Source organism: Lissotriton vulgaris, chromosome 4_1, assembly GCF_964263255.1.
Source record: "Lissotriton vulgaris chromosome 4_1, aLisVul1.2, whole genome shotgun sequence".
NCBI lineage: Eukaryota > Metazoa > Chordata > Amphibia > Caudata > Salamandridae > Lissotriton > Lissotriton vulgaris.
The window spans coordinates 252317491-252343539 of record NC_141691.1 but is presented as its reverse complement, the minus strand read 5'-3'; the positions used below and the strand labels follow the sequence as shown (position 1 = coordinate 252343539).

The 26049-nt window shown below is 47.2% G+C and overlaps 1 protein-coding gene across 1 annotated transcript in view; it reads right to left on the bottom strand.

Moving 5' to 3' along the window:
- Nucleotides 1–26049, bottom strand: part of IDS (iduronate 2-sulfatase) — a 120611-nt gene that overhangs the window by 27340 nt on the left and 67222 nt on the right. The window contains exon 6 of the mRNA XM_086918612.1: nt 16354–16524. Within this exon, the coding sequence (XP_086774738.1) occupies nt 16354–16524 (171 nt within the window). The remainder of the gene's footprint in view (nt 1–16353; nt 16525–26049) is intronic.

The window sequence follows — 26049 nt, the reverse complement described above, 5'->3', positions numbered from 1 at the left end:
CATGATGCTGATCACACTGCTTGCACCATCTAGGTCTAGGGGATTCTAGGTCAAGCCGCAACAGGCACATGCTCCCATGGCACACACAAAAGGTGAGTAATGCTTTATGTGTCTAACTGCTGGCAATTGCTCAGGGTAGATTCCCCACCCATTGTTCTTTTGCTCACCATGGCACCTCAGTTTAGATCCAGCCATATGCAAATCAGTCTTGACCCTGCTCCTCATGGGAACACTCCAGTCCAGACTGCCAGGTCCTTACTGAACTGCAACCCAGGACCAGTTACACACTGGGTATGGGCTCATCAGCTGGGTACAGTTAGGTTCCAAATGACAGGGAGTACTGTAATGCTCAGACGTAGGTCTCGTGGGTTATGTTTAGGTAAGGAGCAACAGACAAATTCACTGAAAGGAAAAAATTTCTATTTTTTGAGGCACTCTCTCAGGAAGTTACAGGGAAAGAAAATAACATACATTTGGTAGTTTGGTAATTAAGATTAAAAAAAACATTGAAAAAAACGGAGCCGTGAACTGGGTGAGTAATCACCAACTAGGTGTTCACTGCCTAAGTTTGTTGAATGAAGACAGCTCACAAGGCATAATCAGATGGAAACTCAAGTCTCTAAAAATTGCTTTGTAGTATAAGATGCAAATATATGAGCTCTTGTAAATGCTTTCAGGACAGCGTAGCATTGTAAATCCATTTGAAAAGTATTCCCCTTTTGAGCCAATCAGTAATGAGTGACACTAAGGTATAGCAATTCTTGGTGAATTTCATATAGTAGTTCACCAATACAAGGAATCACGGAATTTCTTCAATGAAAGTTGAACAGGACAATTCTTTACCCTGCGATTATCCACTTCTATTCCTTCGAAGAACAGTGCATACATAAGTATCCACTTGAAGATATGTGGAGGAACCTTACAGGTTGAGCTTCAAGGAGGTTAAGTCTTTTAAGAACTACTTTCACTTGTTTCACATGCTCATTAGGGGGATTAGGAAAAATTAGAATATCAATCTAAAATGATTATATGAAAGATGAAAGCAGAGATCATTGCTTCCGTAATTACTTTAAAAAAAAATATACAGGGGGTAAAACAAAGCCTAATTGGTATTACATTGTTCGCAAAATTCCCTACAAGAGCTTGAAATGCCAATTTGCATTTCTCACCTGTTTCAAGAGTAACAATGGTGCACAACTACATGATACAACTCAGTAAACATGTTGGCACTGTATACAGCTCCAAAGATGTCCAGTATTACTCAATTGAAACGTCTAGTCTACACAGGCATAGTTACGGATCCTATATTAGAAACCAAGTGTTGCATACAAAGGCCTGTGAGATTGTGACTGCTTTGATTTAGATTCGGAAAAGCATTCAAGATTTTTGATAACAAGCCACTACAGAAATGTTAGTTTTTAGGGGAAGTTAGTGCACATATGGTATCGAGACCGAATCATTCAGTGCAAATATTTATATGGAACTGGAATTGAGAAGAGAGCCACAAGGTTCCTAGAGTGACTTGATATTGAGGAGTGGCAATGAAAAAAAAATCATGATCTCTACAAATAAAAATATGTACTATGTCTGCTAAATTACCAATTTTGACAAAAAAATGGTTTCATCTACCTCAAGAAGTGAATCCTTCTTAACTACTAGGACATTATGGTTCCGAGCCAACTTAATATCCTCATAAGGACTGGAGACTCCCCAGTATCAATACAGGAATATCTTAAGATATATTTAGAATAACTAGTCTTACAAAAATCAAAACTAATGATTAGACCAACTTTCAGGCAGGGTTACTAGTGTGCCACTAGGCTCTATTCCCTGGATCAGTAACAAGGTTTGTAGTTTCCTTAATACTTCTTTGGGGAATAAAGGGGCATCTCCTTAGCACGTCCTATTCGACCAGTGTAAAGATATACCCAGCATACAACATTTATCACCCAACGGTCCTCTAGTTTTGGTTTTTCCTCGCTTTCAACTCCTTTGATAAAGGATTTACCTCTTTGAATAAAGGAAGAGTATAAAATAACTGCTTCAATTCTGGGATTTGGTTGTGGGTTTGGCTATAGCTCTAGATTGATAGGGTTGGTCAATCTTTAAAAAGAAGCTGGTCTTCATACCCTTGCACATTCAGTCTATATTCCCTCATTTAAACACAAAAGAAAGCAAATAAAGCTTAATTAGATCATTAAAAGTTTTTTTACATCAGGTGTTTACCCCATTTTATGCAAGGAAAGCAGATAGAAAACAGAACATATTACATAAGTCCCAACTGCGCAGCAAGAGAAAAAAAACAGATAAAACATAAGACCACATTATATTATTGAACAGAAAAGCAATTTCCCTTATATCCATTCCATAACTGGAGCCCAGATCTTAACACAAATGGTCCTCTTTTTTCTACCTTTGCTCTTAATTAGATCAATAGGAATCCCTGACCAAGGGATTAAAAATGACTAACATAGAATTGCAAGATTTTTGTTAAGCCAGGAATCTCCTCCTGAGCAGAGTATTCAATATGCAAGTCAATGGTTCTTGGAATGAACAATGTAAACAAACGTTTGAGTAAAGGACTTCCTTGAGAAAATGAAATGGTCTGCTGTTAAGAGGTAAAAAGTCAGGGGAAACCATAACAAAGATGCCAAGTCTACCTCCTGTATTTTTGATGCTGTGTGGGATGTCATTTTTACTGGCTTTGATGCTTTGGCACTTTGCCACTGCTGATCAGTGTCAAAGTTAAAGTGCTTCCTCTGTAAATTGTGGTTACAACTGGTTCTCCCTGATTGGCATATTGGATTTACTGGTAAGTCCCTAGTAAAGTGCACTAAGTTTGCCTGGGCTGGTAAATCAAATTCTAATAGGGGGTCTGCTGCACGGATTGACCACCCACATGAGTAGCTCTGAAAAGGTAACTCAGACCTGCCACTACACATCCCGTGGGCAGTCTAATACTGCCATGTCGACTTGGCAAGTGTAACTACTTTCTAGGCCCAAACCTTCCCTTTTCTTACACGTTAGACACCCCTAAGGCAGGTCCAAGGTACCCCTGTGGGCAGGGTGCATTGTATGTGAAAGGTAGGACATGCCCTGGTGCGCGTGGAATGTCCGTATAGTGAATTACTGCCAATTTCGATTTTCACTATTGCAAGGCTACCTGTTCCCAAAGGATCGAATCAGGCGTTTACTTATAACATCTTTTAGACATAACTACCCCCGGTAACAAGGTAGGGAAATACAATTTAGTATGCCTGAACTCAGAATGTTAAAATGCATCTTTTAGGGTAGGGTGATTTTTACATTCTGTGTTTAAAAATAACAGAAAGTATGTATTTTCTTGCTTAGCCATCCAGTGAGCCTCTGCTAGGTTTGTGTATTGCATGTCTGGCTTTTGGAAGACAGGGGCTGGGGAAGTGCAGTAGCTCCAGAGAGCCTGATTAGTCAGGCTGGGTTGAATAGAACCGGCCTGCGTTCCCAGGGGGGCTGGGTCGGGGGGGGGGGGGGGGGGGGGGGGAAGGGGAGGGAGGAGGAATTCCTTTCCCCTGAATGGGACTGGTCTGCTTTCCACAATGCGGTCTCCACCTCCTGCCAGGAAGCTGCACCAGAGAGAACAGAACTGGATTTGACTGAGCACAAGGCTTCTCTGCACAAAGAGAATAAATACATTTTGGGGTATAAATTTAAGGCTTAAAACCCCTGAACTTTAGACTACTTCTGGAATCAAGTGGAACCTTTGCCAAGGCGAAGAGCTGGAGAAACTGAGGAAAAGTACTGCCCTTGCTGTGTGTCTGGGGTTGGCCTGCAGTTGCCGTTTCTGCCAAGGAAACAAGAAGGACTTTGCTGTGTCCCCTGCTTGAGGAAAGTCTTCAAGGGCTTGAGTAGAGCTTGCCTCCTGTTTTGAAGTCTCAGGAACACAAAGACTTCACCCTCAGCTCCCCTGAACTTCCTTGCTGGGAGTTTTACCTGCCAGGAAGTGCATCCGACTGTCTGGGGCCACTGGGGTTGTTTCTGCTGCTGGGAGCTGGAAAAGCAACACAAGAAAATCAACGCATCGCTCTTGGGGCAGTTTTCCTGACGCAACATGGTGCGAGAAGAATCTCCACTCATCACCGCGCCACTGCTGAAAAAGACAGTGCCTGTCGCCACTGCAAAAATAGATGCATGGAGGGATCGCGGCTGAAAGAAAAAAAATATATAAATACTGCTAGACACTGCTGCATAGTTTACAGACGCAGCCCGAGTTTCCACGCATAGTCTGTGCGGCAAGTTTTCCAGCACATCACCCGCAGATTGAAGTAGTCTCAGAATCGACACAACTTTGTTTTTCGATGCTTCCCATCGCTACAAATATTTGGGTTGGTGAATTTTGTTGCAACAGGTATTTTTGCAAAAAAAATCATGTGTCCATAGTTTATGGACTCATTTGCCAAAACCTTTTAAAAGTAATTTTTCCTAATACTTGTATGTTAGATTTTGGTCGTTTGTCTTGTTAAGTTTATAGAAAGATCTTTATTTTTTCTTAGCTGGTGTGGGGTCCATTTGTGGTGTTATCACTGTGTTACTGTGTGTTTTGAGTACAAATACTTTACACATTGCCTTTGGGATAAGCAGGTCTGGTCGTGCCAAGCTACCGAAGGAGTGAGCAGGGGTTATCTAGCGTGTGTATCCCCCTTTCTTAGACTAGAAGCAAGGGTCCCTATTTGGAAAAAGGTACCTACCTCTGCCAACTAGAGACGCCCATTTCTAACGGCGGCATAGTAGAAGGCATTTCCCGTACTATTGACAGCTACCTTGTCTTTATCACTGGTGTAATAAAGCAGCTTGTATTTGAAGTAAATCAGAGCAACCAAGAACCTTCACAATTGGGTAGATTTCAATCCCTTTTGTCAGCAAGGGCAGCCAAGGAAGGAAGAATGGAATCCAAGGTTCATTGTTGTACTTGGCATATGGGGGGCGTGGCCCGACGCGATGGAGACGGAGACGGGAGCCTGAATCGGAGATCCCGCCGGTGATCCCCTCTCCGGCACCATCCTGCCCGAGAGGGGGACCCCAAGCCCAGAAACCGGCCCATGTGGTGTCGGCACCACTGGGACATTAGGGCAAAAGTGTAACCGTGGGTTGAAAGCCCTATTTAAGCTTTAAACTGCAAGCGGGCCGGTCAAAATGGCGGCCGTGCGGTGGTAGTGACCCTGGGGCGGACGCTGTGCAGACTACGGAGTACCGCTGAACATCCCGATCAGCAGCCACGAGGCATTGAGAGGGAACACTGCCGGCAGACTTGAGTCCCGGAATGCACAAGTAAGGAGGCGGCGCTGAACAGGCGCGGAGCGGAGCCACGGCGCTGGGTCATGTGAGTACCCACTCGCAAATACTGGACACGGGCCTAGAGCGCCGGCCCCAACATAGTAGGGGTCGGAACACTTGCACAAACAGAGCGGCCAAAAGCCCAGGCGCCCCACACCACTCAATGCCTTGAACAAGAGCTGCAAAATGGCAGCCGCGCATAGAAGGTAGCGCTGGGAGAACTTAACAGAGGCAGAGTATAGCGGTTAAAGCTGCAGGCAAGGCAGGGCACACGGTTGGACACAAGTGCATTACAGTGAGTGCACACTAGACAAGGAAAGTGAGGAGTTGCCCAGGCGATTGAGGGGGCAGGCGTTTTACACATCATACTCCGCATTTGCCCGGGGCGTCCTGATCTGGGTGCTGGCGGGAGTCCCCTTCCAGCCCATTGAGCACAAAATTGATCCGGAAGGGAGGTATGTGGTTGTCTCCGGAAGACTTGACGAATAGGATATCATACTGGTCAATGTATATGGCCCAAATGTAGATCACGTTAGGTTTCTGGAGCAGCCGTCGGGGATTTTGGCACCATACAGGACTGGGGCGGTCCTAATAGGGGAGATTTTAAATTGTATTGCAAATCCCGAACTGGCCCGATCGCACCCGCCTCTTCGAGACTCCAGTACACGCTGTGGTCAGAGATTAAGGATTGGCAAGCTCGCTGGGGACTTTTATATGCCTTGCGTAGCGCACACCCGGCTGATAGGGACTACTTGCACTTATCCCACACTCACAAATTGCACGTCAGGCTAGACACCTTTTTAAGCACACCAGACTTCTACACTCAGATTGGGGGTGGGGGGAGGGGGGGGGGGGGAGGGGGGGTGGAGGGAACAGAATACCTGATCAGAACGGTCTCAGACCAAACCCACTCATGCTTAGGTACAAAGGGGAAGGGGGGTTGGGGGAGATATCGCAGCCCATCCAGACATGGCGCCTCAAGCCGGAAGCTCTGGAAGACCAGGTCTTTCAACAGGAGACTAGGGAACACATCATACAATATTTTGCTGATAATGCGGGCACCACTGATTCTAGAATTACGGATTCGGAGACTTTCAAGGCAGTAATCGGGGGGGAGGTGCATGGCTACATCAATTCGGGGTCCGTAGGACACTTACAGCAGACAGAGAGCAGATTGGGTACTCAGGAACTTGGAGCGGAGAAGTCCGGAACACCCGGAATTGGGGCAAGAGCTCCTGGAGGCCAAGGAGGAGGTGGCAGTGCAGGAGGAGCGTCTACGCGGCTTTGACTACCAGAAATATATGGATAGGACGCATGAGGAGTGGGATAAAGCGGGGAGACTGCTGGCATGGCTCGCTAACCCGAATAGGTGGGGCAGTGCCTTACTTAAGATTCATGACCAGGGGAGGTGCCCTTTACATAAGCAAGAGGAGATTAGTAACCGATTCCAGGAGTACTATGCCCGCTTTTACAAAAGCGCTGGCAATCGGGACACAGTTAGAATTGCGGACTACTTGGCACCCCTCCCGCTCCATACCCTTGAGGCGGAGGAGGCAGAATTGATAGATGCTGCAATCACTGAAAAGGAGATTTGGGGGGCAGTCAAAGGTATGGAGCGAGGGAAAACTCGGGGCACAGAAATTCTATGCCACATACATGGTGGAGCTGGCACCCAGATTAGTGGAACTATACGTGGAAGCGTGGGAGAGTGGGGGGTTACCACTCACGAGAGAGGCGGTAATGATCCCCCTGCTCAAAGCTGACAAGACCCCAACAGAGTGTTCAGCATACAGACCCCTATCGATGCTAAATCTCGATTTTAAAATACTCAGTAAAATATTGGCCATCAGGCTGCTACCGCATATGACCTCTTTGGTGCACTCGGATCAAGCGGGATTCATCCCTAACCGAAACACAACCCTGAACATTAGGTGACTGTTTGCAGTGCTACAACACGGTGAGGCAGAGGTGCAGGATGGGGCGATCTTCGCTATTGATATCGAGAAAGCATTCGATAGCCTTGAGTGGGAATTTTTATATGCAGTGCTCTTGCGGATGGGGCTGTGGCAGGGATTCATCCAATGGGTTAAATTACTCTATAAAGACCCGGTGGCAAGGGTACACACGGGCTACACCATTTCCATGCAATACAATGTGGAGAGGGGCACACAGCAGGGGTGTCCCCTCTCCCCCCCCCCCCTTTTGTTCGCGCTGGCGATAGAGCCACTGAGGTGTGTGGCACGATCGGAGATGCTATATGAGGGTATTAAACTGGCAGAGCAGACACCACATTGCATTATATGCGGATGATCTCCTGCTTTTCCTGAAGGACTCCGTGGCAGCGTTGGGGGTAGCCCGGCGTATGATGGACGAGTTCGGAACACTTTCTGGACTCAACACTAACTGGCAGAAGTCATGGATTTTCCCAATAACAAAAGAGGCTCTGCAGACTTGGGGGACCTACAATGGGAACCACAGTGTTTCAGATACGTAGGAGTTAGAGTATATCATAATCTCTGACGTTCAGGAGGGAAATAAAGGTGGGGCTCTCAGATCGCTAAAGGTAGTATGGCGTTCTGGGGAACGTTGCCCCTGTCAGTGGCAGGACGCATATCACTGCTGAAAATAGTGGCATTACCCCGGCTGCTATATTTTTTTACCACACTCCCAGTGTGGATCCCTAGGGCGTGGTTCCGTTCTCTCGACTCGCTTCTGGCTACTTTTATTTGGGGCCCCAGCAGGCACAGAGTGGCATTGGCTACATTGCGAAGAGCGCAAGCCGAAGGGGGCCTAGCGGTGCCGGATATGGAGAACTACTATCTGGCGGGACAGCTCCAACGGTTTACACAGTGAGTGGCGGGAAGTCTGGACCCGGACATGCGAACAGCCCCCTTCACCCCGAATAGAGCAGCTGTCATGAGTACACTCATGGGCACCATTAAACAGCGCACCATAAACTCTTCAGAGCATAGGGTAATAAGAAATAGCTGGGTAAGGTGTCTTCAGAAGATCAAAACCAAACGTCCCTACTCCCCAGAGATGTCCGTGGCGTTATTAGAGGCGCTTCCACACGGGGGGGGGGTCATTGGAGGGGGCTGGAGGACTGGGCGCATGCGGGGGTCACTAAGATAGGAGATTTATACGGAGACTGGGAACTGCTCACGTTCGCGGCCTTCAAAGCCAATTGGTATATTCCACAGGGACACTTTCTATTATGTGGGCCGGTCACCGGAGCTATGCGCAGGCACTGGGGTCAGGGGACACTTGAACCACCTACTCACTCTACATGCGAATACACAAGTCTAGCAGGTGGGGTCATTAAGGCGGTCTCATGCCTCTATCGAGCCATTCGGAGGGACTCCATGGGGCCACTGGAGAGCCTGAAAGATAAATGGGAGGCAGCCATTGGGAGTCCTATAACAGATAAGGATTGGGGAAATACGCTGCTCCGAGCCACCAAGGTATTCCACAACACACGATTCCAATTAATTAGGTGTAATACAAGCCCTATGCAGAGTATAAAAACGGACAGAATTAATTGCCTTTTTTACCGGGAGGATGAGAGCAGCCCCGCTGCCAGGAGAGAAGGGCTAGTTACATTCATAGGATGTGGCGCTGCCCGCAGATAGAGGGGTACTGGTAAAAAGTGGCTAGGGAGACAGCGCGCGTCACTGAGAAGGAGATCCCATGCACCCCCAGTCATGTGCTGCTCAACCTATTCCCCCACTCTGCTAAAACTAAGGTCACAGCCAGGTTTCAAGACCTAGCATATATACTAGCAAAATGTGAACTAACCAGCAAGTGGAAGTCCACAGCAGGTCCGGGGATAGACCATTGGAAACAGGAACTAGTGAAATGGGCAAGCTGCGAACATAGAATACTGCTTCGGAATGCAAAGAGAGGCATAGGACGACTGGAGAGGGCCCGGGCCTGGGGGGGGTGTTGGTGGGCGACCTGAAGAATGAGGACCTGGAGTCCACACCTGGCACGCCACAGGCTGGATCCCAACCGGCCAGCCCCAGGTGCCTGGTTCAAGGAGGGGCTGAAGGTGAGGCATGAGCGGGCCATAGCATCCACAAACATGGTGGGCAATATGAGCAAGACACAGCTCAGACGTAAGCAAGTGAGACCCAGAACATGTATACAGTGAGAGGCATCTTGGCAGGTTGGTCGACAGCAGCAGGGGAGGGGGTGGCGGGCAGGATTGTTGATGGGGGACTGTTTGAATGGTATTATGGATGGCAACGATTGCCGTTAGCATGCATAATTCGGCAGGCAGCCACAGGGGAGGAGGAGACATGAAGGAGAAACCAGATGCCCAGATGGGCAGGACATTCTGAAGAGCCAGAAGGGAGTCACAGGGGCTAGGCAATAATATATATGTGCACTGCTGAGCAACAAATGCCAATAAAATTTGTTTAACCTGATTAATGTTTAGGGTTTTCATAAGCCTAGTACAACATTTTTTTTAAAGTAAATAATCATCATAATTTACCAACTTCTTCACTTGTTTTATGTGGCAAAGCATCGGGACAGGTCACAGAACCTTCACTGGAAAGTAAATAACTCCGTGACAATGAAGCAGGAGAACTGCTAAAAAGGGGAATCAGTGAAAAGTGTTTTCAGTGAAAACTAATAACCAAAATATGTGGTAACTGAAGGAAAACATCAGGTGAAGCTAAATTAGGGTTTATTGTAGATGACCACATACTGATGTCCAGCTGAAAGCAAAGGTTCTAGGCAGCTTTTGCATCAGTGTCAGAAAACAGAATGCATTTCAACAGAAACCAACACAAGCAATGTTTGCAAATATACAGAACGAAAAATGAAACTTAGCCATACAAATAAGGAACGCCAGTAATGTACAAGCTCATCAACTAGATTTACAAAATATCACCACTCTTAAGGCATCATTTGCAGGTGCACCATCAACCGTAAACATATGACCAAATGGACTAGTGACCCGTTACCTTGCACCCACCTGAAAGGTCAGTGTGCGCAAGAAAAGTATAGTTCACAAGAACATATAAATACTGATGCTATGAGTGACACGACCATATTGCAGTACAGATATCTGGTAAACACAATTTGCACTATGTTGGAATGTAGAAAAAACGATAGTGTCATTTGTGCCAGGGATGCCAGAGGATTTCAGCAAAGGAGATAGACTAGTGTAGGTCTTTCATGCAAGATGAAAGCATGATTTGGAGATAATGTGGTGATCTGCATTAACACAGGAACGCTAAGGAATGCTACCTTCCCACATGCGGTGGTCATCTCTCCTTACAACAGGTTCTTAAGCACTTGACAGAAATGACTCGCACGTGGTAGCTATTTCCCTCATTAATTTCAAACCACTTTATGAAGAGACGGCTGCAGACAGGTTAGTCATGCACTGAAGTTCGGCTTAAAAATGCATACACATGCGAAATAAAATTCATAAACTTCTCATAAAAAACAAAGTATGTTCTTTTAAATAAATTAAAAATAAAGATAGACTTGATTTTGACTGCATATTTTATACTTCGAATCTGTATAGTTGGAGCAAGCACTATAGATATAAGCTCACCTACAACTACCGCCATCATTCAGAAGGTTCAGGTCCTCAGGTTGAAGACTCCGGTAGTATGAATTATCGAATTGCTGGCTCATTTTTCCACACACTGGACTGCAATCACAAGAGTCTTTCGCCAATACTTGGTTTCAGTCTTAGACAATGTAGACCTTTATTTATGCCAAAGCATTAGCATGCAGTAATCAACCACTGCCATTAATTTTTAAACATCTGGATCAACCATGCATACATTGGTAAAAGTGCCATATTCGGTGTCAGAATTACAAACCAGCAATTGACGGGAATTCATTAGACTCCAATAGAAACAAATCCATTCTCCTTAACCCCTTCCATGCTGATGACGGAACGGTTCCGTCATCAGCGTCGGTTGAGCTGTGCTGATGACGGAACCGTTCCCTCATGACTCCACCCGCGCAAGGCGGAGTCAGCACAGGCGGGGAATACGCCCAGCACGCAAGGGGTTAATCCTCAGGGTGCATAAGAACAGGAACGATTTGAACAATTCACTCCTATTGATTCACGTAGAGAAGTGGATGCCAGCGACCAGGCTTCATTTACTGCATTTGACTCAAACCTCAGAACGTCCTGAACCATTTAATATTTATACCCCAAATTAAAAGAAAGAGAAACTATAAAATCATATGTGGCTGAACTCATTCGTTGTAGTTATCGGACTCTGGAAACCCTATGTACTAATGTGTTTGTCACCAAATAATAAAACCGTATTCCTACAAGATTCAATGATGCCTTCTTAACCATCAGAATCCCACACTTGAGGAAACAATTGATCGACATGTGTATGCAAAATCCTATTTTCTTTTTTTAAAGCACTTAGTCTAGGCGGTGTTTGAATTATATGTATTTAGCAACAAGTCACTGGGGGTAAATCAAAAACACAATGATTTAAATAAAAGTATTCATTCGAACAGGAAACCTTATCCAGGGAGGTATGTTCTGTGTGGTTTAACCTAGTCCTACAAGTTGATCATGGCATGCTTAAAGCAGATAAAGTTTTAACTATGGTAGTTGTTTAAAATTCAGAGCAACAGTCAAAATGTGATTATGCAAGATAGGCTAATTCCTACAGAAGACAAAAGCCAATATGAATTTCACTGTTCACGGAATTCAGAAGGATAATATTAAGTTTAAAAAAATGTATCTGTTCTTAAGATGAACACAAATCAGGGGAAAGGTTAAAGAGAATAATGGCAAAAGAATAGTTACAAGAAGGGTCCTGCAAGAATGCAAATGATGGAAAGTTGGTACTCGCCACCAATATGTAAAATAGATAGTGATGGATATCTGTGGAAGTTACGGCAGATCACCTTTTCCCCCATCACAGCCAATCTATATTTTTACCAAAAAAAAAAAAAGATAAAGCAAGCAATATAAATACCTTATTAGATTACCTTTTGGATAGGATGGCAAGAAAATAAAATGATAATCAGCTAGTTTGGATGGTGGTGGATATGTTCTTCTGCAATTAGGATTGAAAAATAAAGTGGAGGGATATTTTGGAGCTCGTATCTATAGGCGATCTTGGGAAAAATAAATGGGATGTGGAGGGGAACAAGTGAGAGGGAAGGGTTGTGAAAGCCTTGTTTTTGGGGGGGGTAATCGGAGTAGTAAATGAGATATGAGCTGGTGCAAGGAAAGGTAGAGAAGGGAAGAGTCTAGAAAGGGTTATTTTGAGGATCCCAGTAGGGCTATGGCGTTTGGCATGAATGAGAGATTGGAGTTAGAGGATATATTGATAGAGGTATTGGGTGGGCAATAGGGTAGTTCCTTTGGAAAGAATGGTAGAAAGAGGTTTGAGATGAGTCAGAGGGGAGGTAGAGGAGATATGTAGAGTGGTATAAGGTGAGAAATAGGGTAGTTATGATCAAGGAAATTTCTAAAGTGCACATACATCATCAGGTCTCTTAGCGCGGAGTTACGAAGTCAACGTTTGTGAAAGTCTGTGTACAACTGTAAGCTTGGGTAAAAAGCCATGTTTTCAGCTTTTTCCTAAAACGCATGTAGTCTGTTTCTTGTCTCATGGTGCTGGGCAAAGAATTCCACAATTGAGGTCCCTTTATTGAAAAACGTGACCCTTCTGTCAGTTTGCGTATAAATCTGGGACTACCAATAAATTCATATGCACAGATCTCCGAGTGCGCTCAGGGGGGGTATCTGAATCCCAGAGGATATATACTTGGGGCCTGGGTCATGAATAGTGTTGAAAAGGATGCAGCCCGTTTTAAACATGGACTGCTGCTCCACTGGAAGCTGAACGTCGGTCTAGTGTGGGTCTACAAAATTGGTCTCCCTCCCCCCAAACCCACCCCTCCCCAACATACTGGATGGTTGACACGCCTTTAACACACCTTGGACATAGAAAAAAAAATAACACTCACTGGAAGTGGCACAGACTTTCAGGAAGCATGGCTTCCCTTTCTAGCTCTATTGGCGCAGGGGTTCCGTGAGCTCACATGCCCTAAATACCCATGCTTGCTGCGATTGCCAGAAGATGGGGCACCACCCACTCTGGTTTAATCTTGGGGAGTGCGGTTTGATTTTGTACTTATCAAGACAAGGTTGATTTGAGGAAGGGTGGGTTATCAGGGTTTTGTAGCCCATGAAGACAGCTTACTGTTTGCCGACAGTGCTTTTGGTCTTTGTATGCTCGCTATTTGGTTGTTTTGTCTTTAATACAACAATAAAACAGTTAACCATAAAAAATTGGTTTCTTGTATGAAGTTGGAGACGTTTGGCTACATCTGTCTCAAAGAGTTTGTCTGAAAAAGGGAGAATGGATATGGGCTTGTAATTCTCCAACTTCTGAGGGTTTACGTCTTGGTTTTTTTGTAACAGAATAATCACGGTTTCTTTAAAGGCGACTGGCACAATCCCTTGGGTCAAGGAAGAATTCAATAGGGAGAGGATACCCTCAGGGAAGGCTGTAAAGATGAGTTTTTCTATACGAGGGGTCCAGACCTCTTTAGGGAAGCCGGATTTTACCCTGTTAAGTGGTTCTAAAAGTTGTTTTATTAAAACCCCTTCGCTGCTCAGGACGAGCTCAGCTCGTCATGCAGTACACTGCTCGTGTGTCATGACAAGCTGAGCTCGCCATGAACAATGGGAAAAATGTAAAGTCAGCACATGAGGAAAATCTCCCTAGCAGCATTGGTGTTACGACAGGAAAAAGTTGCCATAGAATCAGAATTATTGTTTCATGGGAAATTTTGCATTTTGCATGTCCTTGTGGCTGGAATCTATGGATTCATGATTTTTCTCATTTGGTCTTAAAAAAGAAATTTAGATCACTGCATAATTTCTGAAAGGTAATGATGGGGGGGGGGGGGGGGTGTCACTCGATCAGTGTTAGATAGCTCATTTACTAGATTGACGATATCCTTAGTTTTATCATTTGAATTTAATATTTTGTTGGTAAAGAAAGTACTTAGCCTCCAAGATAGCTTTTTGTAGGCCATCAGGCGAAGATTGTATTGCTCTTTGAATTCTTTCGAATAGGTTTTCCGCCATTTCCTTTCGGCCTGACGTGTTTTAAGTTTGGCAGTTTTTAAATCAGTGGAAAGCCACTGTGATGCTTCATGATGCCTGGTAACAGGGGTTTTGCTCTGTAGAGGAGCATGACTTAATAGCCTTCAATTGCCAGTTGGCGATTTTTCTCAAAGTTGTCTACATTGTCCATCCCAGCTGGTATCTCAAGGTTCAGGGTATCGCAAAGGGATTTCATGTTTATGCGATTCCAATTTTTGGATGGACCTTTGAGGAGTAGTGCGTTTGGGCAGAGTAATGTTATCAATGTAAAACGGATTGTGTGATGATCTGACCACAAACTAGGATAAATTATTAGATTCTGAAGAGGGAGGTTGATTGACTAAGCTTGGTTAAGTGTGTGTCCTTTGATATGCGTGGGTTCATGAATATGTGGAGTATGGTAGTGCATTGATATGCTGAAATAGAAGAAAAGTAACAGCGCTGACAGTACAGCCTTTAAAGGAATTGCTATAAATTGAGAAAAAAATATCTGTATAGGTCATTTACATTGATTCTTTCCATATAAGAAGCCGATTTCACAATAGTTGCATGTTTTTCTAAATGTGTAAAAAGGTAATAGAGAAGTGGTAGCTGGTGGGTTGGATGAATGATAGAGAGTAATGTAGAGGTTTTATAGAGATACGTTTGCTATGCGTTCTGCAAATTATTTACTATATAGATTGAGATACAGGGTGCAATGTTTTGTTGAACAATTTATCTTAAATCTCATTACAATGTATAATATTTTGATATAGAAAATGAATTTGGAAAAGAATATGAAATAAAACCAATAAGTAAAGAATGAGCTTTTCTGAATATAAATACCCGCTTGACTTCCCCAGTATTTTATGGGATGACTGGGTTTTTCCCTTAGTGCAATGGATTCGTTAGAGCCATTTGAAAGACGGACGCTAGACAAAGTTTATTGCCTAGTTTCTGAAATGTTATTTGTCTACATGGGCAGAGCTAAAAATGTTTACAACAATGGACACTTAAAAAGATCTGATAACAGAGTGCAATTCATCTAAAAAAACAAAAAACAAAAACCTGCAGGGTCTGGAAGGCTAAGGCACCCAATAAAAGCGTACTTCCTTACTTCCTTATATTTGCCCAATATTTATGGTTCGGTTTAGAGATTAAACAAGTCTGGACTAGAATATCCTCAACAAAGGAGGGATTTGCTATGAGCTCAGTGTTTATCATTGGGGTTGCCTAAATGACACGTTTATATTCTGATAGTGAAAATGTAAATCTATCTCAAGGCAATGTAAAAGGCCAGACAACTGAAGTGTGAAATTAAACAGCCAGGATCAAGTGGGTAGCATGGGATCCTATACAGTTAATACTACTGACTTAGTAAAACTGACCACAACACAATTTGTAAGAGGGTGGCCTAGGACGAGCAACACAATTTTCAGATGCAACAAATTTGGTGCACCTTCTGATGCGAATGTGGAAAGTTAGGCATGCAGGTTCTTTGTCAAAAGATAATTCTTCAGAAGGTTGATCCGAAGTGATTTGGAAGATTCGGCAGGTGAATACATGTTTTAACTTTCTGCTAGAAAATCTACTATCAAATATTTTTTTAATGTAGGTCTGGCCAGAATGGATGTATAATTAGGTCACATTTGAATGCACTACTTTGCAGGAAAGTAAATATGTATTAAATATAACTAAAACCCACTTACGTTCCATGCTTTCATATGTATTACGGGCCAAGAATAATGTTAAAAATATTGAATATTGAATGGTGGTACAGGACAGTACAAAAAAAAGTGTGAAGACCAATGTTTACGTTGCTATAGCTTAGAAGGTAGAAAACATATGTATAAGTACTTCTCATCAGGGCAATCTACCATCCAAAATGAACTTCATCAAGAAAACAAGTTGTACAACATAGCTAACAATTCATATAGCCAACATACCTGAAAGTGTTTCGGAATGGGTCCATAAGGAAAGCTGGCATTCAACGCCTGTACATCCTCACGCTCTCTAATGTCCATCCAGGGATTGTAGGCAACAGGTGGCAATCCTTTTGGTATTTGAGGGTCTGGAGCCAATGTGATGTTTTCCAGAGGGTACAGCTTTTTATACTCCTTAAAAATAAAGTAGAACAACAAAAGATTGGCCCAAGATCAGCTCTGAAAAATGAATTGCCAGTACTGGCCCAGTGACTGAAAAGTACTGTGTGACCTTGGATAGACTAGGTCAAAATTATTATCCGTTTAGCCTCATCCAGCAAAATTTCAAATTAATAATACCTCGAAAATGTGTCTTATTTACTGATTGAGATACCACATCTCAATGCCGTCAATGAGTGTGCCATAATCTACATGTCAAATTTAAAAATGCATTGTGTTTGATCTTAACCAAACCTTCAAGGACAGTTTCCACTGTAGTTGTGTTGCCCTTGCAAATACCAATCAAAGAGCATTGAAAATCAAACTGATACTACACATCTGTTTAACTTTATACAATTAAATACTAAAAGTACTCTTTCCCCCTCCTTAAATACAGTTGGAGAAGTTGAATTTTTTAGAAGATAGAATTTAAGCAGCTTGGAGGTTAGTCTTCCAATAATACCAATAAAAGCAATTCATAGGTCTTTTGTGAAGATGTGGGTATAGGGATTAGTACACTAAAGGAGGGCATAACAGGTGAATTTGGATATATATATTTTTGTTTAACAGAATGTGTTCCTTTATTTTTTTTTTTATTTTTTTTTTTTACAAGTGGCAAATCATATGAAATCGACCTGTTGCATTCCAATAGAATACAGGCCTATGAACAAATGCATTTCATAACACCTGGAGGTGATTAGTACTAGTTTTACTAAAATTATATATACATACACACACAAATTAAATGTATCTTAGATAAAGAAACAGCATGTGTTCTTGCCCCTCCCCACCAACTCTTGAATCAAAAAAGGAGGAATAACCTCCCTGCTTCACAAGTTTAAAACTATTCAGTGGCGATTCCTTCATGAGGGCGTTTGGGCGTTTGGGCGTTGCCCCCCTTGAATTTTAGCTCCCCCCACCCCCGCGGCTCTAATTAACTGTGCATATGCATGTACAAAAAGAGCATTACCACTTCATCTCAGCCCGCGGCAGTCAGCTGTCTCGGCCGCGGTCAATTTCCATTTCAGTATGCAGCGTGTGGCAGCAGGCAGGCTGAGGGGGTGTCTGTTTCGATGATTGTCTTTGAGCAGAAGCTGCAATTGAGCATGTCGGGTTGGGACAGTGCCTTTTTCCGGCCAGCCCGACATGCGCAGCATTGTGCAGTATGCTCTGTAGAATTAGGGAGCAGAGGGAGATTGAAGCCGTAGCCCCCAAGCCTCCTAATGAGCATCAAATTGCCCTGCTCAGGCCAGCGCCAGGATTGACTGCTTTAGAGTAGAGCGCAGTGGTTCAACTGCGCATTTCTAATTCCACAGCATGGGAGAACAATCACCCATCACTGCATGGCTTTATTGTGTAGCCATGCATTGATTGGCCAATCCGCCCTAACTGCGTCAGCCTCTCTCTCTTCCCACCCTCCTTTCTTCAGCACACAATAGCCTGGAGAGAAGAGCTGCTGACCTCGTGGCCCGCCTGATCCTCGAAGACTGATTGTGAGGCCCCGGCCCGCTTTGCGCACTACTTGGCATTTGGAATCGGCAAATGTGTGAATGCCCAGCCCTTTCTTTCTGACAATGAGCCTCCGCGAATGGGATGATTGATCACAGCAGCGCAGACAGGAGTGTGCTGTGAGCTCCAGTTGCCACTTGTCGCCTTCTAGACCTGTTTTTTCGTTCCATACATATGGCCTACCTGGCCAAGTTGTACTTTTCCGTTACAGATAATCATACTGGGGGTGCAGGTAAAAGATTAAGAGTCTTACTTCCCCTCCCGCAGCAACAGTGTGTAGATAGTGATGAATGAATTAGCTGTACACATGAAGGACACATTCATTTTTGGTAGGCACGGCCCGGGGGACATTCGCGATTTGCAGGGACTAGTGATTTGCCCAAAATCAGATGAACGTGATTCAGAATTACAATATGTTGCACCAACAGGATGCGGAGGCCGGAACTTGGTTCCCCACTGCCACCCCGGCTGGCTTTCTGGTCCAAATCCATATATTGGAACTTTGAGCCAGGAAGTTCAATATATTTATTTGAACTAGATTGCCAGCCAGAATGGCACTTCTGTAGTAGTCTACCTACTATGGCCAGAGCTCTCCATCTGCACTCCCGTTCTTTTTGAACCCCAGACAGTGACCTGCAGATTTAGGACTGGGAGACCGGCCTGACGAGATAGAGGGAACTGTAGGTAGTGGCTGGGTAAATGAGAAATGCGAGAGGGGCAGGGGATAGCCTCCAAGATTCTGCCTGGCGTCACAGCACCACCACGTCACGAGTGCTGTGCTTTATCGCACTCAGATCAGAGACTCGCTTCCCGGCAGTGACGCCTCATCTGGGGGTGATGTGAGGGCCACAGGTGGGAGAATTGCCTGGGTGAGAGCCACATAGAGGAAGGGGCCAGGGTGTGCGCCAAGCGGATGTATGACGTTACAACGCAAACTTTTACAACGCAGATGCATTTACAACGCATGCCTTTACAACGCATGACATTACATAGCAGATGCCATTACAACGCATGCCATTACAACGTAAGTATATTATTTTATTTAAAAATGTAATTAAAATGTAATTAATTTAATAATTTAAATTATTTTTAAATAATTATTTTGTACATATCTATACTACTATTATAAAGAGAGAACTTGGGGGGCGGAGCTAGCCGGCGTCCATGTAAGACGCTCGAGCGCGGAGCTCCTTGCCGATATCCCGCAAAACTCCTGCAAACGCATCCTGAATCGGCCCTGCCGGCATTAAAACCTGTGGGGGACCTTCGTACGAGCCCTCGGTGAGACGGCGGCCCCTTTGTCCGGCGGAGAACAGACGCGGTGCGACTTGGTGCTGCAGTGCACGGAGCGTCGAAGACCCAGGCCGCGATCCCCGGCCTGACCTAGAGGGCTGCCCGGGTTACGTCGCAGTGCGTGCGGCGTGTGTGCCCGAGGCGGTCCCGACCATCCGCAGAGACTCCTGGTCGGCGGTCACGCTCGCGCCCAGCGCTGAGAAGCAGCGGAGGGGACTGTCCCCTGTCTGGTGGCGACGGGCGGAGGAGGCTGCCAGAGGGTGCACTGAGCCCACATTGCCTATGGGGAGGCCCTGAGGAGAATTGCTAAGCTGAAGGCGAGAAGCACTGTTCGCCGACTCCCAGCGCCTAACACCACGCAGAGGAAGGCCCTCGGAGGGGCGGTGAGTGCCCTGTTCCCGGACACTGAAGCACTTTGACCACCCACCGGGCGAACAGACAACGTGGGGTACTGCCCGAAGGCACGTTCTGCAGATCGATTGAATCGGCATTCTGGTGCGGGAGGCCGCCATCTTGGGCAACGGTCCCGCGACGTGCCGCCCTTTGACGAGGGAGGACTACAAACCTGCGCCCACCGCTAAGCCGGACAGCAAATCGCAAGTGGTGGTTTCCACACCTCTGTCCCTGTCGGCTGTATGTCCACTAGAACTGCCATGGGGAAAGGGGACAGGTCGCAACCTAAGCTATCTTTCGACCAGAGGAAGGCGAAGGGGGCCGAGGGGGCAACTCAAACTTCCCCTCCACGCCCTACGACGTCCGAGACCTCCCTATGTTCTGAAATACGGGACATGCTGGGGACGATGGAAAAAGGTCTACAAGTCAGCATGACAGAGATTAGCACCAAAATCGACGCGCTCACGTATCGGATGGACCGCATGTCCGAGAGGGTGGACAAACATGCGGAGAGGCTGGACATGGCAGAGAGACGGCTCACAGAGGCGGAAGAGGCTCAAACGGAGTGGGATAAGGACCGCAGACAGTTTAGTCGACTGCTCCAGGTCATCCAGGATAAGACAGGATTTGGAGGCACGCTCCAACCTACGCATTACGGGTGTGGCGGAATCCACTAGCACCGGCAAAATGGAGCTGTTTGTGGAGAAACTCCTTCGGACCCTGTTAGGGGAAGATGTCTTCTCCCCTATGTTTATTGTTGAACGGGCCCACCGCACTCTGGGGCCGAAACCACAACCTGGCCTCCCGCCGCGACCGATCATAGCAAAGCTGCTTAATTATCGGGACAGAGACTTGGCACTGCGACTAGCCAGAGAAAAGGGGAAACTACAGTTCGAGGGCATGAACATCTCCCTATTCCCGGACTTCACGGCGAGAGTACAGGAGGAAAGGAAGCGCTTTGCCCCCTACAAGAAACAGCTGAAAGACCTGGGGCTCGACTACGCCATGCTGTACCCGGCGAGGCTTCGCATCAACAGGCAAGGTCACTCACACTTTTTTACCGACCCAGCAGAACTTAAGAAATCCTTAAAGGAATGGGAGAAGGACAACCGCAACAATCAGGGAAGTAGGCGGGAGGACCTAGACGCCTCCTCCCACTTGAGTGACCAGGAGTAGCCGGACGCATGAGGGACGCTGCTGAACTGTTGGCGCTGGGCGGCGCAAAGACTTACACACGGTCAGTGTGGACCCACCGAGTCATGTCTTTTGGGTGAGATCTACCTGTTAACTCCCGGTTTGGTTGGTTAGCACCGTGGAATGGGCAGGGGGCCGCTCCACTTGCCGGGGGGGGTCAAGGGGTAGGCCCCTCTGCATAAGGGACTGGTATTGAGGACCTGTGAAGACTAGAGCCGGCAGGGCTCACTACTTCTGGGCGGGGGGCGGGACGGGAGCACGCGAGAGGTTACTGGCTCTGGTTTCCCAGCTGTGCCGTTTGCTGGCTAGATCCCTCTGCCCCTGCGCTTTTGGCTTCTGGCTCCCTCGGGAGCTATTTGGGGTTCTGTAGAGTTCATAGTTGAGTATGGGGGGGATGCTGGGTGGTGATGATTCCTGTCTGACCGGGTTGGGGATGGTCGGCTGTGGGTGGGGGGGGAGATAGTTCTTTGATGGTTTGTGTATTATTGCTGTCATGCTGTTTGGGGTTCGGGGTTTGCCGGGTGGGGGGTTTGTTTTTGCCGACTACCGCACTGTGTCTGTCACACTGTCTGCTCTACGACATTTTACTTTCTAATCTGCTATGTCGACTGCTGACTCACTAAGTGCGGAGAGCTCTCTGGGCTCTTTGCGATTGCTGTCCTGGAACGTAAGGGGGCTTAACGATTTCCGCAAACTCAGGAAGGTCTTGGCCTATTTGCAACGCCATCATATCGACATTGCTTTATTACAGGAGACACACTTACCGCTTTCCAGCCCTATGTTGCAGGTGAGGGGCCTTGGCCCTGCTTGTGTCGCTGCGGGATTCACAACGCATGCTAGAGGGGTGCTCATATGGGCTAATCCCAAGTCCCGACTGTCGTTGACCCGGGTGGCGGTGGACCCAGAGGGGAGGTTTGTGGTTGCACGTTGTGTTGGAAAAGATCATGATCTCCTGCTGGTGAATGTGTATGGCCCAAACTACGACTCCCCGGAGTTTTACTCTTCGCTTGCTGACAGCTGCAGGCAGTTTGTGGGCTCTAGAATGCTGTGGGGGGGGGATTTTAATTTGGTGCTGAACCCGGCCCTGGACAGATCTGCGGGCCCCCTAGGTCCCCTGCAGCCTCCGCGTCCCTCCTTTTGTCGGAATGTGTGAAACTTGATTTACTGGATGTGTGGCGGCATAGACACTCGGGGCGGGGTGGGTTCACTCACTACTCGGCCTACCACAACATCCACACACGCATAGATTATTGGTTTGTTTCCCGCGTTTTGTTAGATATCGTTAAGGGTTGCACGGTTCTCCCGCGCACGCTGTCTGATCACTCGCCCTTGCTCCTGTTGCTGGTGGCTCCTCCCAGGAGGATTCCCCCCTTCACGTGGAGGTTCCCCCCGTACTCCCTCTTAGATGAAGTCTTCAGAGGGGAACTCGCAGAAGACATAGAGACCTATTTCGCAACCAATGTGGGCTCAGTGGACAGCGTTCAGGTTCTCTGGGACGCATTTAAGGTTTACATCAGAGGGATGACTATGGCGAAGCACTCAGGGGAGCTTAAGGCTATTAGGCGACGCCTACAGTTGCTCGAGACGCAGCTAGCGGGCCTGGAAGGTCGGGCGGTGGACTCGGGGGACACAGCTGATGCGGTCGCACTCAATTCCTTGCTAGATGAATTTCAGGAGGAAGCGGACAGGGAAATTAAACATATGGGCAAATACGCGACGGCGCGTGCGTATGGGGAACGGGAGCGGCCTGGTGCACTCCTAGCTAAACTTATGCGCAACAGTAGGCCCCCAATGGTTATCGAGGAGTTGGTGACGGCTACTGGGGCGGTGGTTACGGAGGAGCAAGATATCTTGGCGGAATTTCATGCCTACTACACTGCCCTCTACTCCTCGAGAGACGCACATCTCGAGGAAGAAATCGACGATTATTTGAGCTATCTTCAGATGCCCTTCCTGGCCGACTGGCAGAGGGAGTTTCTTATGGCCCCCATCCAGAAGGAGGAGATTACGGAAGCCCTGGAGGGCATGAAGTCCGGTAGCGCTCCTGGTGCGGATGGTCTCACGGTTTCCTTCTACAAAGCCTTTCAGGCGCAACTGGTCCCCTACCTAATGCTCTTGTTCGATGATATTTGCCAGCAGGGCAGCATGTCAAAATCCATGAGAGAGACGCTCCTTATCACCATCCCTAAACCTGGCAAACCCCTTAATCACTGTGGCTCCTACCGGCCGCTATCGCTGATAAATGTGGACGCGAAACTGTATGCTAAAGTTCTTGCGACTCGTCTGTCGCTGCTGGTCCCGGACCTGGTTGCCCCGGAGCAGGCTGGATTTGTTCCCTCACGCAATCTCACTTATAATATCCGCACGGTCCTAGGCACGATCCAGCATGTCAAACACGAAAACAAAGCTGTGGCCATCTTCTTAGATATGGAGAAGGCCTTCGATTCTGTTGAGTGGTCGTTCATGCTGAGGGTCCTTCGTAAATTTGGCCTCGGGGAACCGTTTTTGCAAATGTTGGGAGCCCTATACTACAAACCTACTGCGAGACTGAAGATAGGTAACCTAGTCACTGCTCCCATCGAAATTGGGAGGGGCACGCGTCAAGGTTGCCCCCTCTCTCCGTTGCTGTATGCCATGGTAGCGGAGCCTCTCGCCTGCGCTATACGAGAGTATCATCGGTTTGAAGGGATCAACTTTCCGACGTACCAAATCGGTATCTCCACATATGCGGATGACACTCTGCTATATGTCCGGGACCCGGAGATTATCCTCTCTGCGGTGCTGCGGGAGGTGGTGAGGTTCGGGGCTCTTTCGGGCCTACGTGTCAACTGGACTAAATCAGTAGCTTTGCCCCTGACACCGGTGACGCTCCCTTTTGACTCGGAGTACCCCTTGCAATGGACCACGGACTCTATCCGCTACTTAGGGATACACATTCATACAGACCCGGAGGTCCTGATCCGCGAGAATTATGGAGTGGCCTACTCCAAACTGGTGGATGATGTCGAGGTGTGGTCTAGGCTCCCGCTTTCACTCATGGGCAGGATTGCGCTCATGAAGATGGTGGTGCTCCCCAGGTTCCTTTTTCTATTCGTGAACATACCGGTAGTCCTTTCCAAAGCCTTTTTCCGGCAACTTACCCAGACCCTTGTCCGCCTGGCGTGGGGGGGCAAACAACCGCGGGTGCAGTGGCAAACGCTCACCCTTCCGTACGAACAGGGAGGCCTTGGGGCTCCAGACCTGGAGCGGTACTATAGGCTTGCTCAGGGTGCCCACCTCCATACGTGGATTCATGGGGATCCAGGCATCCCTCATGTGAACTTGGAGCGGCTCTTTGCAGACCCCGTCCCGCTTCCGGCGACTGTATGTTATCCGCCCGATAGAAGGGTCGGCAATCTGGACTCCATAGCTGCCACGAATCATGCTTGGCATGCTCTGATCAGCTCCCGTGAGTGCACGCTGCTGTATTCACCTTTGCTCCGTGTAGAATGGGCGGCCTGGTTGGCTCCGCTAACGGAGAAGGGCGTCCTGAAGGCGCTACGTGACCTAGGCATTGTTACCGTGGGGGACCTCTTTTCAAAGGGCACTCTGAAAACGCTGCAGCACGTCCTTCAATCCTGTCCCGGGGCAACGCTGCTTCATAGTTTAATATCACAGGGTCCGTAGGGCGGCTCTTGCCGTTCTAGGCCCGGACCTTGCTGAACCGCCGGAAGTGCCGGAACTCACCTATGTCATCAAAACCCCCTCAGCTCGCAAACTGATCACGGCTCTTAGGTCACTGGGTGATAGTCAACGGCAATGTCCCCCCTCCAAGGCCCGTTTGGCCTGGCAGGCTGACCTCCACTTTCCCATCTCAGACGACATGTGGCGTTATTGTGCTACTAATACTAGGAAAATCTCGCTCAACGGTAGGCACCGTCTGGTGCATTTTAAGTTCCTGCAGCGTGTCTACTACACGCCTGAGAGGTTGCACAGGTATGGCCTTAGAGAATCAGCGGAGTGTGAGCGTTGCCACTTTCACACAGCAGACTTTCTCCATATGGCCTGGTCTTGTCCTGCCATACATAAATACTGGACGGAGGTCTTTGCGGAGCTCAGCGCTATCCTTGGTGAGGTGATCCTGCCCGACCCGGCGCTCGCCTTACTTGGTTTCTCAAAACCCCTTCCTGTTGCTCTGCGACGACTTGCAGACATGGCATTACTTACGGCGAAGCGGCTGTTAGCAGTGTGTTGGATGCGGGGGCCAGTCCCTACTAAAAAACGATGGGAAACAGACCTGCTTTACTGTTGCACGCAGTCGGAGGTGTATAGTGAACTCCTGCCGCCAAAGAGTAGACCCAAAAACTTTTGGGGTCTGTTTCGAGCGTTTCAGAGTGCGAAAGAGGATGGTGAGTCGGATCCGGAGAGTGTGGAACTTGATGTGCTACAGGAAGAGGGGGTTGCATCAGCTGTGGATGAGGAGTGTGTCAGTTGAAGGCCTTCATGTTGTACCAGTGTGGTGTTTCTCGTCTGACTTTTGAGTTGTTTTGCGTTGGGGGTGGCTTGTGACGGCTGTTCTGGTTTGTGGCGTCCGCTGTCCCCTTCCCAGAGCGTTATCCCGCCTTAGTGGGCGTTTGTTTATCTCCCTTAGCTTTGCTGAGGGGTTCATGGTGGTGGTGTAGGGTGGGAGGTGGGTGGTGGACACGGGTTTAGGTAGTCTGGCTTGTTCTTTTTTGGGGGTGGGTGGGTTTGTTATGATCTGGGTCTGGGTTTCTGCGCAGTCCTTCCCGGATGGCTATTTCGATCCTGCCAATCTGGCACGCCATGTTGCACCTGGGTCTGATTCTGTTGGCGTTGCAGGGCGTGCATCCTGCTTATATGTTCTGGTCATCCAACGGTAGCTACTATGATCCATTGCCTCTGCACGCTTGTCCCATACCTGCAGTCTCGCCACCAGGCCCTCGGGCTGTTGGACTTTACGGCTGTGTAACCTACCTTTACCCAGGGATTGGAGGGTGTTTTTTCTTCCTGATGCCGCCGGCCTCCGGGTTGTAGGCGATGTTGGCTGTGTATGTGACATGTGGTTGCAATAAAGTATAAATTTAATAAAAAAAAAAAAAATAATTATTTAGT